Source organism: Lygodium microphyllum, chromosome 19, assembly GCF_053477565.2.
Source record: "Lygodium microphyllum isolate KBCC chromosome 19, Lygodium_microphyllum_v1.1.10, whole genome shotgun sequence".
NCBI classification, from domain to species: domain Eukaryota; kingdom Viridiplantae; phylum Streptophyta; class Polypodiopsida; order Schizaeales; family Lygodiaceae; genus Lygodium; species Lygodium microphyllum.
The window spans coordinates 8,186,421-8,198,735 of record NC_141153.1 but is presented as its reverse complement, the minus strand read 5'-3'; the positions used below and the strand labels follow the sequence as shown (position 1 = coordinate 8,198,735).

At 46.2% G+C, this 12,315-nt stretch overlaps 1 protein-coding gene across 4 annotated transcripts in view; it reads left to right on the top strand.

Moving 5' to 3' along the window:
- Positions 1-12,315, top strand: part of LOC148019537 (P-loop containing nucleoside triphosphate hydrolases superfamily protein) — a 186,393-nt gene that overhangs the window by 5,331 nt on the left and 168,747 nt on the right. For all 4 annotated transcript variants that reach the window (XM_087701031.1, XM_087701030.1, XM_087701033.1 and 1 more), the window contains exons 5-6: positions 9,620-9,688; positions 9,771-9,905. In XM_087701031.1, the coding sequence (XP_087557157.1) occupies positions 9,620-9,688; positions 9,771-9,905 (204 nt within the window). The remainder of the gene's footprint in view (positions 1-9,619; positions 9,689-9,770; positions 9,906-12,315) is intronic.

The following is a 12,315-nucleotide window of genomic DNA, read 5'->3' as shown; positions in this document are numbered from 1 at the left end:
GTGCCTAGTTGAAGAAAAAAGAGGTCAACTACGAACCATAAACTGCAATGTCCGCCTCAAGGGCTAGGAGGGCAGTGGAAGGGCTGGAAGTGAGCTGCCAGTGGGAGGAGGATGCAACTAGCAGTAAGAGGTTGCAACTAGTAGAAAAACGTAGGTGAGGAGAGAGAAATACTAAAAATGCAGGTGAGGAGAGAGAAAGACTAAAAAACGTAGGAAAAAACAGCAGCAGCAGTCAATATGCTGAAATCAGCTTTGAACAGTGCGTGATAGGCTGGAAATAGGCGCCGGCCTGTTTTAGACAGCAATGACTAGCTTGGACTGCAATGTCCTTTGCGTACGGGGTGTGGGCAGCAAGCTGAAATACCTGAAATCTGCAAAAATGAGATTGTTTTTGGAATGGAGAGTGATAAAAAACAATTGCTTTGCTGTAAACAGCTGCAAATTGTTGGTGGAAGGCTGGAAACAGGTGCCAGACTATAGATGACAGCAAGGGACAGTTGAGACTGCGATGTCCTCCGTGAAAGGGGTGTGGGCAGTAAGCTGAAAATCACTTGAAACCTGCAAAAACGAGATTTTGATGCAGCGGAAGAAGAAGAGAAGTGGATTCCGAACCCACTACCGGTCTTTGCCTTCACTAGAGTGGAGGATCTTTGCCGCTGTTTGAGCAGATCTAGCTCTGATACCATGTCGAAAGATGACGTATCAGCGAGATAGTAGGGTTTCTAGGGAGGAACATGGATTGAACTTGGCAAACATGGAGAAGAGAAGAGAAGAGAGAAGAAACTTTGATTAATGGAATGATGAAGTTCTGAATCATGGAGTGAATGTGATACAAGGGAACAAGGTTGCCATAGCACAAGGAAGATGATGAAGATAGCCACGAATCACGAACCACAATGTCCTTCTGAAGGGGTGTGAGAGCAGTGGAGAGGTTGGAGAGAAGAGGTGACGGACTGAATGAATCAATCGTAAGGAATGAATGAGAGAGTGGCCTATAAATATGCATAGTCGGTCTAGGATGGTGCCCTTTTTTGGGGCTGCAAACCCTAAACGCAAAATGCAGAAACGCAAAAAATGCAAACTGTGGGTGAAGGGTGTTAGCGATTGTCATCCTCTGGCCATGCCACGTCAGCTGCCACGTGGCAGTTTGGTCGGATTGTACCAGTCGGATGCATTTAATGCAGCCGACCTGTCATAATTGGTCGCATTATTTTTGGCTATTTATAGCCGACATTCTGCACATTGTTCCACACTTCTGTTTGCAGATTTCAGGTTGGAGATTCGTGCAGACTGCAGCGTACTTCGAGTGGACAACAAGTTGCATCGTCGAGGTGGAGACACGCAGTCCAATGCACTGCGCCCATGTATATATCTGCATATCTTTGTATACAGTACACCTTATACAACAGATCTTCATCTTCCACTGTCTCTCTCTCTCTCTCTCTCTCTCTCTCTCCTCTCTGTGTTCACTCTCTCTCTCAGTCTTGGTCCCACGCTTCCGCATCGCTGCACTCTGACATGGTATCAGAGCAGTGAAGAAGGGCTGATTGATTGAGTGAAGAACTTGCCTGAAGAGGAGATTCCATCGCGACACAAGTCTGCATTTCTAGCGTTTGAGGGCGAGTGGGAGGGCTGCGCATCGGAACAAGGCTGAAGCGAGCATGGGCGCGCGGAAAAGGAGTCCAGTTGGTGGATTTGCTGTTGTTTGAAGAGGAGGAAGGTTGTGTTTTCAGCTTTCAAGTGCAAGTTTTACTTTTTCATCGCCTCCGGCAGGTGAAGAATGTTCAGGACGCGGAAGAAAGAGCCTTAGCAGGCTACGTTTTCACAGTTAGAGGGGGCTGCTTTTGCGTTTGTGCAGGCATTACGGGTGAAGATGTCTACAGAGACTGACTTGGAGTTCCAGACGATCATGGATCGGAAGGTGCTTGTCTTACTGGCTCTTCCCGCAGATCAAAAGCTCGATGGTGACAATTACCGTATCTGGCGCGTGATGATGTTGGCCATCCTTGAGTCTTACAATTTGGCGGAGCTTGTACAGGAGATCGACCGGCCCTCGGTAAGAGATGAGTCCAAACTCTCTTCCGATGCTCGTGCGGAGTTGGCCAAGGGCCAGTTTCACTGGGACAAACTGAATGCCCGGATTCGTTCTTTTCTTTGTCTGTCTTGTTCTACAGCCGTGATAGCCCACATCGAGCACTTGATGGTGGCTTGGGAGATATGGTTGGAGCTTGACCAGATGTATAACCGGATGACCCTTATGAAGAGGGTTTCTTTGGAGGTGTAGATGCGGACCTTGTCCGTGAATAAGTCTTTTTCGTTGCGGGAGCACATCAACAAGCTTAGACAGCTTCAAATGCAGGTTCAGAATGCGGGGAAGCCGATTTCCTCCGAAGACATGGCGATCACACTCTTGTCCTAGTTGCCGCCACGATTCGGTGCTTTCTACTCCGCCCTTATTGCTTCGGGGCGTGAGTCTACTCTTCGGTGGGAAGAGCTGGTTCCTATGGTCTTGGACCAAGAGGAACAACTGAAGGGACAGCATGCTTCCAAGACGGAAGCTTTGACAAGTCAAGCCTCTCAGAAGAAGGGGAAGGACCAAAAGAAGAAGAAGCAGGACAACAAGTCAAAGAAGGACAAGGAAAAAGAATCCACATGCCACCGGCCATTGGAAGAAGGATTGCTCCGACAAAGATAAGAAGGACACCAACAAGGACTCCAAGGATTCTGGAGCGGTGGCTGCACCCTCATCAGCTGCATTTCTTCATCTAGCAGTCATTGAGGACTCTACACCGAAGGCTTCTGATGCTGCGATGACAGCCTCCCAAGCTCGAGAGTGGATCGTAGACAATGGTGCCTCCCGGCACATGACTTCTTCATCAGTGGTGTTGCCCAATTGCGACCTTCGCGTGGGCAGATTCTCATCGGAGATAGCTCTTCGGTGTCTATTGCAGGACGGGGTGAGATGCAGCTTATTCCAGATGGACGTGGGTGGTACTCATACCTCAGAGGTCTTGCATGTGCCAAGCTTAGGGTATCATCTACTTTCGGTTCATAAGATTTGTTCACTTGGACTTTTGGTGGAGTTTGACAGTGATTCGGTACGAGTCCTTGATCGTGGATCACGGAAGGTTTTCTCATCCAGATATGAGGAGAACGGCATCTACAAATTGACGTCTTCTACCACACTCCCTACTCTTCTTACCTCTCAGACACAGTCCGAGCTATGGCATGCTCGGTTTGGTCACCTCAACTATGATTATCTTCGGAGGGCGTCACGTGGACAGCTTGTTCGAGGATTGCCGGACATAGTGGTGAGCCAGCAGCCATGCGTCTCCTGCATTCGTGGGAAGCAGCATAGGGATGCAATTCCCACCAAAGCTTCGCGGCGGTCTCCTCACTGATGGAGCTTGTATCTACGGATCTTTGTGGCCCTATGCGGAATGAGTCCTTGAAAGGAAGCTCGTACTTCATGTTGATCGTAGATGACTATAGCAGGATGACTTGGGCCTACTTCTTGGCGTTGAAGTCGGAGGCTTTCTCTCACTTCAAGGATTGGCTTCTCTTTGAGGAGAACCGATCGGGCCGGCGATTGAAGACCTTGCGCTCCGACAAGGGTGGTGAATTTGTTTCTAATGAGTTTGCTCATTTTTTGTGCAGATAAAGGCATTCATCAGGAGTTTGCTAACACGAACACTCCTCAAGAAAATGGCATTCTTGAATGGAAGAACCGAAGTGTGATCGAGATGGCGCGCACCATGATGGAGCACCGACAGACACCTCAGTTTCTGTGGGCTGAGGCTGTGGCTACTGCAGTCCACATCCTTAACCGATCCCCCACTTCGGCCGTTGATGGGATGACACCTTTTGAGGCTAACTTTGGGACTAAGCCCGATGTTTCTTATTTTAGGGTTTTTGGGTGTGATGCCTATGTTCACATTCCCAAGACTCATCGTGATAAATTTGAAGCGGCTTCCGGAAGACAGGTGTTCGTTGGCTATAGCTCTTAGTCCCAAGGCTATCATTTGTATGATCTCGTAAAGCGGGATGTGTACACCAGTTGAGATGTGCGGTTCGTGGAGGTTCCGGCCATAGCAGCGGGTGAGGAGCATCCCGTTCTTGGAGATCCAGGGGAGAGTTGGGCTCCCGAGACAGTTCCTTTGGAGCCCGCGCCTTTTGATTCCGATTCTGTTTCCGATACAGAGTCTACTGTTCCACCGGTCACCCCCGAGGAGTTACCACCGGTGGATATCCCAGAGTCTTCAGCTGATGGAGAGCGAGGAGGAGAGGTCCGGCCTCCTCCTCGTTGGGCCCGTGACACACTCCGAGATTCAGGGATCGAGGGGGTCCCTGAGGAGTGGGGACCGCAGGATGGTCCGCGGCGATCACGGAGGCACCAGGCACATTTTACGGAGCTTGTTTGCTCTAACTATTGTTTGATGACCCGTGTTATGCAGAATCGAGAGCCCACCTCCGCGAAGGAGGCTTTACAGTCCGCACCATGGAAGAAAGCTATGGAAGCCGAGTTGGAGGCTATTGAGAGGAATGGCACTTGGTACCTCGTGCCTCGCCCCTCTCATGGAAAGGTGATTGGCGTCAAATGGGTCTTCAAGACCAAGTACCGTAGCGATGGTTCTTTGGACAAGCACAAGGCTCGCCTTGTTGCTAAAGATTTTGCACAGCGCCCCGGGATTGACTATCATGATACTTTTGGCCCCACTGCTCGTATGGCGACTATTCGAGCTGTTCTTGCCTTGGCTGGCCATAGGAGATGGCTTGTCTACTAGTTGGATGTGAAGTCGGCCTTCCTCAATGGTGACGTAAAGGAGGAGATCTATGTAGAGCAGCCTCCTGGCTTTGGATCTTCAGACCGGCAAGTCTACTGGTTAAAGAAGACCTTGTATGGCCTCAAGCAGGCTCCGCGTGCATGGAACGAGAAGATTGACTCGTTCCTTTAGTCACAGTTGGGATATCGGCGCTCCAAGGCCGATCCGCAGCTTTATGTACACACTTCCGAGGCTGGTTGTGTGCTTTTTGTGTTGTATGTTGAGGATTTGATTGTCACAGGTGATCATGCTCAGAAGGTCAAAGAGACGAAGGCAGCTTTACATCAGGTGTTCGAGATGACGGACTTGGGTCTACTCCACTTCTTCTTGGGCCATGAGATTTATCAGTCTTAGAGGGGTATTTTCATCTCTCAGCAGAGATATGTACAGGAGCTCTTGGTTTCTTTTGCGATGGAGGATTGTCGGACCATTTCTACTCCTATGGATCAAAACTGGAAGGCCACTTCACATTCAGATTCTCCCTTGGCGGATGCTTCTCGCTACCGTTAGTTGATTGGATCATTGATTTGGCTCCTCAACACTCGTGTTGATCTTTTTTTTGCTGTATGTCTCTTGGCGGGGTTCATGAGTGAACCTCAGACGGTGCATTGGTAGGCTACTCAGAGGATACTTTGGTATTTGAGGGGGACCTCTGACTTAGGGATTCATTATCCAGCAGGCACAGGTGGTTTAGATCTTGTACTTGCAGGTTGGAGCGACTCGGATTGGGCTGGCGATGTGGACCACAGGCGGTCTACTACAGGCTACTGTTTTACCTTGGGTGCAGGTGTTATCTCATGGAGTAGCAAGAAGTAGCCCACGGTAGCCCTTTTGTCTACTGAGGCGGAGTATCGGGCCGCGTCTTCCATTACATGTGAGGCTGTGTGGCTTCAGAGATTGTTGGAGGAGCTTGGCTGCCCCCAGACTTGTCCTACTTTTCTGCGATGCGACAATGAGAGTCGCATTGCCTTGGCATGGAATCCTGTTTTCCATGCCCAGACGAAGCACATAGAGATCCAGTACCACTTCATCATGGAGAAGCTTCTGGATGAGACCATAGTTGTGGAGCACTGCAAGACGGAGGACAATCTTGCAGATTTGTTTACGAAGGCGCTTCCCCAGGCTCTACTTTGGAGACATGCCAGATCCCTCAGGCTTTCGCCCCGTCCAGGCTCTGAGAGGGGGTGTTAGCGATTGTCATCCCCTGGCCATGCCACGTCAGTTGCCACGTGGCAGTCTGGTCGGACTGTACTAGTCGGTTGCATTTAATGCAGCCGACCTGTCATAATTGGTCACATTATTTTTGGTTATTTATAGCCGACATTCTGCACATTGTTCCACACTTCTGTTTGCAGATTTCAGGCTGGAGATTCGTGCAGACTGCAGCGTACTTCGAGGTGAACAGCAGGTTGCATCGTCGAGGTGGAGACACGCAGTCCAGGGCACTACGCCTGTGTATATATCTGCATATCTTTGTATACAGCACACGTTATACAGCAGATCTTCATCTTCCACTGTCTCTTTCTCTCTCTCTCCTCTCTGTGTTCACTCTCTCTCTCAGTCTTGGTCCCACGCTTCCGCATCGCTGCACTCTGACAAAGGGTTTCTCAACAAAGTATACCTATCTTTATGTTTGCATGAAATCGAAAGGGATACCTGTAGCACAATTACAAGTAGTTTTAAATAAGACATATCAAGAGGATCTGCATGTCAATATTTTGATGAACTTTGTTCAGCAAGCATGTGGAGTCAATAAAGCTTCAAAAAGTAAAGAGGATAATTGCACGAGTCTCTTTTGAAGCTCAAGTGTTTTTTGCTGAGGCGTAGTTTTGTTCGGAGCCAGAGTACTTTCACAAAGTGTGGATTTATGGTTGTGCACTTTTAACACTTAACTGTGTGGTGCTTATTCTCGTGGGTTACCAATTGTCTTGCTGCTTTATCCAATGTTACTTTCATGGAATGTATGAGGGTTTAGAGGATGACATTTTAGGCACGGATGAAGCCTCATGAGACACGAGTTTCGTGAGCATTAGTGGGTGGATTGGTAGATTTTTTCATGTCACACAAACACCAAATCTAAGTACAGAGGATATCCCAATGTTAGAGAAGCTTTGCCAGGACAAATCTGCACTTATTTGTTAGCAATTGTGGGAGTCTTTGAGATATAAACTGATGTTTGCATATGTGTCGGGGAGCAGCGGAGATAGTCAGTACATAGTTGGGGCATCATGGTTTTAGGGAGAGCCATGTGGATCTTTCTGAGAGGTTACGATGCGCTTATTCGTCTACCGTTCATTTATGCCCCAAATGGCTAGTGAGACTAGAGTTTTGGACTATTTTCTCCTAGTCCCTACCACAGGTTGATCATTGGATAAGGGGGGGGCAACTTCAACATGGTGGATGCCTTGGAGGATAGGGGAGGTAGATACATAGAGACCATTAGAGGAGGTGAGCAGGCTGCTTGGGAGGAGCTCTTATTCCTTGCGAGAGAACAAGACGTGCGGTTCATAGTAGAGTTTGGTAGATCTATAGACTTGCTTGAGTCCTCTAGGAGAGACAAGGTAGTAGGAGCCTGGACTTTCTCTAGAATTGATTGATTCTATATGGCTGAATAGGCTTGCGACAGGGGTGGCCTAGTAAGCTTTATACCTAGCATGGCCCTCTCGGACCACTCACCATTTCAACTAGTTCTTTTTGATAGTGTTGCAGAACCCCCCTCTAGTGTCAAGATTCCATAAAACTTGTTCTGTGATGATAATCTTGGAGAGTCAGTTGCACATATTTGGAGATCTAGACCCTTCTTAGTTGGATGGGCAGCTAGAGACTTTGATGGGAGCCTATATGAGATGAGTTCTGTCTTCAAGGAGGGGGGCCTTCTAACGAGGCGGTGGGTTGCCAGAGCATCATTGCATGTGCTACAGAGTAAGGAGGAGATTCATTCAGGGTGCAGATGGGCAGTTGAGAGGGTGCAAATTGCCAAAGCTGAGGTTGATGCCATGAAGAAAGTTGGTTCAGAATATAGGTTTCATGTGTGAGCTTCCTTCTAGACTCAGTGTGAAGACAGGGTCAATAGAGATTTCTTTCAGACCATAGGGCCAAAACACTCTGGAAAAGGTGTGGGGAGACTTGAGACAGCTGATGGATTTGTTGCCCAGGGCCCTTTGAAGGCAAGACATGTGGCTATAGAGTACTACAAAACGTTGTGAGGATCTATGGCTAGACCCTTGTGCTATGAGAGGAATAGAGAAAGAGTATGGTAGAGGTGGTGGTCACATATAGGATAAATAGACATCTAATGGCCCTTTTGGCATAGGAGAAACTAGGGAAGGCACTTCTAGCACTGCCCTCATTAAAGTGTCAAGGAGAAGATGGACTAAAATAAGTCCTCCTTTTCAAGCTATTTGGAAATGAATAGTGCAAGCCTCATCTCAACTTTGTAGGGGATTATGGCATAAGGGGATATGCCAAAGAGTCTTTCTAAGGGATTGATTGAACACATTCCCAAGGGAAGTGGAGATAGACTGGAGATTATAGAGTGGAGGCCAATCAGTTTGCTTGGAACTGCCACAAGATCCTTGCAAAGGCGATTAGTCTCGGACTAGTCCCATTGTTACCATACATTATCCATCCCTCTCAGACATGTTTTGTCCAAGACCACAACATCTTGGACAAATTCATTATCTTTTGGGAGCCCACTGCCCTTGCTTGTTCTACGAATCACAATCTTTTTGGCCTTCTCGACTCGCAGAAGGCTTATGACAGTGTGGATTGGAAGTTCTTGGAGGGCATGATACTGAGTATGGGATTCCCAGAGCCTCGTGTTAGGGAAGTTGTGGATTTTTATTCCTCAACACATTAATGAGAGACACCATTACACATTTTCCAATGTTTATGTTGCCCTTTCTTTTTATCCACCCTAATCTATTGTTTTTAAGGGCTTTTGTGAGGGATGTGAAGTGAGAGCCATTGACGAGTGACTATTGCAGTTGCCTTTCCAACTTGTTCTGTGCTTGGTGTCTCTTTCCTAACAATATGATCCACATTTTGTGCACAATAGATTCCTCTATTGGAGAGAAATATGCTCAAAGCAGTTCTTGTAGGAGCTAAGTGGGAATGAAACATTCTATCACGGTGGAGGCTCTCTAGGCTCCTTATGTTTCTCTTTCTTTTCATTTTGAGTACAACACAACTTCAATCTATAGTTAGCTTAATGGAAGAGGTATAATAATTAATTTTATGAAGTGTCATACCCCAAAAGTCATGACCTATTTTTCAAAGGCTTTCGTAGGCATGCTATATATTAATTTGTCTCTGAATAATTCCACATCATAGGTGGTCAAAAGTGTTGTATGTATGCCATGAAAATGGGTTGCACATTCTAAACCTCATATGGAATTGCTTATTCCAGCTTTGCTCTAAGCCTTGCATAACCAATTCATTGTTTTTTCCTTGAAGGGTTCCAGTGTTGTTTTCTTTCAGCTTTAAAGAGAGAGTTGGCAAATTTTACTTCTAGACTTGTTGTCTCCCAGATAGAATTTATGGAGAAATAAAATAAAGTGTACTTGTTTCATCAGTACGAGGTAAGACGTGTCTTTTGGTAACATAAGACCGTCCTGAATACCTGCATTAGTTAAGAAATCCGAGCATTGAGTTTGTTGAAATATCTTCCTTGTAACCTCTGTTTAAGATGTTGATTATGTAGGCATACTGTTAACACAAAACAATTTGGTAGAATTTTGTGCAAGCAGTCTGGAATTTCTACTCATGTTGAATTGTGTTAAAACAAATGTAAGCAGGTTATAGTGGAGGGCTCATATGCCTTGCATTCAAAGTTGCGCTCATATTTGGATCTTCGAGTGGCTGTGGTGGGTTTCTACATTATTATTTTGGGCTTATTATAATATTTGTTGCTAAGTTTGACTACTATCTTTACTTGGTAACTCATAGGTAGGAGGGATCCATTTTAGCCTCATCTCGAAAGTTCGAGCAGACATTGGGGAGTCACTCTCCCTTGATTATCTCATCGACAGCATTTTCCCAATGTTCAGAAGGCATATTGAACCAGATTTGCATCACGCTCAGGTATGTACCAGCAAAATTAACATTAAAATGAATTATTGAAGCAGTTTTGAAGGGAGGAGACCCCCCAGCCCCCAAAACCCCAAACCCCCTTTTTCCCCTTGTCTTCCTTTCCCTGCTTTCCTCGACTACAATCACCCCAAGTACTCCACAAGAAGAAAGTTTCTAGAGTAGTATATTTGAACCCATGCCACATGCAAAGGAATGCTTGATGTGGAAGGCATTCCTTGTCATATGCCATAATCTAACACCAGCAGAAAGGCCCTCCTAGAAGGCATCCAAAGATGCTCAAGAAAGGAACTCATAAGTTTGGAGAGAGGACTAGACTACAGAAATGCCCAAGTATACTTCAAGAAATCTATAGGGAAGTCTAAAGGAAGTGTAAAAATGCACAAAAATGCAACTTGGGAGGTGTGGTTGTTTAGAGAGATATGGAAGTCTAGGGAGGAGTACAACATGATGTACTAGAGAGAAATGCAAGGAGGAAATCTGAGGAGAAATACAAACCTAAAGAGAAATGCCAAAGTCTACATGGAAATGCAAGTCTAGAGAAGTTTGGAGAGAATGCTGAATGAAGTCCAGGAGAAATGCTATATTCAGGAGAGAAATGCTGCGAGTCCAAAGAGGGCTGCTAAAAAGTGGAGAGAAGCTATGAAGAGATGAGAGATGAAGAGAGACATTGTAGAGAAAGGAGAGAGAGAAATGTTGAAGAAAAAAAGAGAACGCAGGAAGCTAGGTGGAGTGGAGGGAGGTGGAGTGAGGGTAGAATTGAGTGAAGGGTGGAGTGAGGTGGAGTAAGAGGGTGGAGTGTGTTGAGCTAAAACATGCATTACTTGCTGATTAGTCTCTTAAACAACCCCAAAACACACTAAAAAATGTTCTTATAGAGTAAAACCCTAAAACGGGGAGCAGTTCGAGAGAGTTCAGTGGAAACACTAATTTTTGGGGCGCCCTTCCACATCTATAAATAGACAGGCTGCCCCCATTCAGCCTCATTCCGTTTGTGCAGGTTTCTCACTCCACGTGCAGATTTCAGCTATTAGCCTCCTCCCATGTGGCTGTCCAGCCCTTGAGACTGCTGCCACTCCATCCGTGTTTGCTCCTGTTGCTGGCGCCTTCATCCATGCTGACATCAGCTGCTGGTGACATCATCATTCGCTGCGATCTGATCATCCAGTCATTGCTAGCCACAACAGACACTGTTTCAGCCTGTTGTTTACAACAGACTGTGCACAGTTTCCAGCCTTTGATCGGTGGTACACTGCTGCGTTTACCAGTTTCCAGCCTTTAGTCTGTTGGGTTTTGGTGACCAGCCTGTTGCCATTCACTATTCAGCACTCCTACGCTCCGACTGGTGGTCACAGACTCTGGATCCGTCTCCAGACATTGCTTTGCCCGTGAGCACACTGTACACTCTTACATTCATTTACAGCATTCATTCACTTCAGAGTTGTATTCTCTCTCTCCCTTCTTCTGTTTGTGATTGAGTTTTGAGTTTTGCGTTTAGGGTTTGAGGTTTGCCCTCTATGTCTGTGTTTGTCTCTTTGTGTTTCTATCGTGGTCGTACACTTTGTGTGTCCTCAGTGCAAACCCTAGCAGTTTTCTTCACAGAGTGAGGAGAGGGGAGTGATGGATGGAGCGAGGTTGAGAGGAATGGAGTGTAGTGAGGTGAAGTGAGTGGCGGTGTTACATCCTTGGGCATCTAGGATGGTGTGTGCAGCGTTGGTAATAGTCTTAGGTCAAAAGTGACTTAATGCGAATAGACTAAGGCCGCTTTAGGGTGAAGGTAGTTGAATTCTACAAATAGGACTCAAGTGTGTGCATGCGTGTGTGCGTGGTAGGAGGGATATTGAGGGGGACGTTCCTCATGGCACCAGACTGTAATATGTGGATGATAGGATCACGTTGAGGGGAGCATCACATTGCATCATGGCAAGGGGCCGACTTGATGTAGACAAAGAGACATGACAGTATGCCGTGCCATACATGCCATGGAGGGTGCGTGCTTACCATAGGAAAGAAACCCATGCACATAGAGGTGACCACTTGTGCACATTCATTCATAACAACAAAGAAACATGTTTCTTTGAGTTCAAAACTTACAAAACGTTTCTTGAAGTAAGAAATATTTTTAAGAGTAAAAAATGTGGGTTTTTTTCTTTTTGTGGGGGGGGGGGGGGGAAGGGGGATTTGGGTTGGGTTGAGAACCAAAAAACTTACTTTTTCGAGATTTTGTTTAGTTATTAGACTTTGTCATTCTAGTATCTATTCTTGTCTTGAGAGTTGATTATTATATAACTTTAGTCTCATTTATGAGTTATTTATGATATATTATGATTCATTTTGGATTTTGACATTTTATTAGTCTATTTCGGAATGAGAATCATGATGTTGCAACTTGACTCAGTCCATA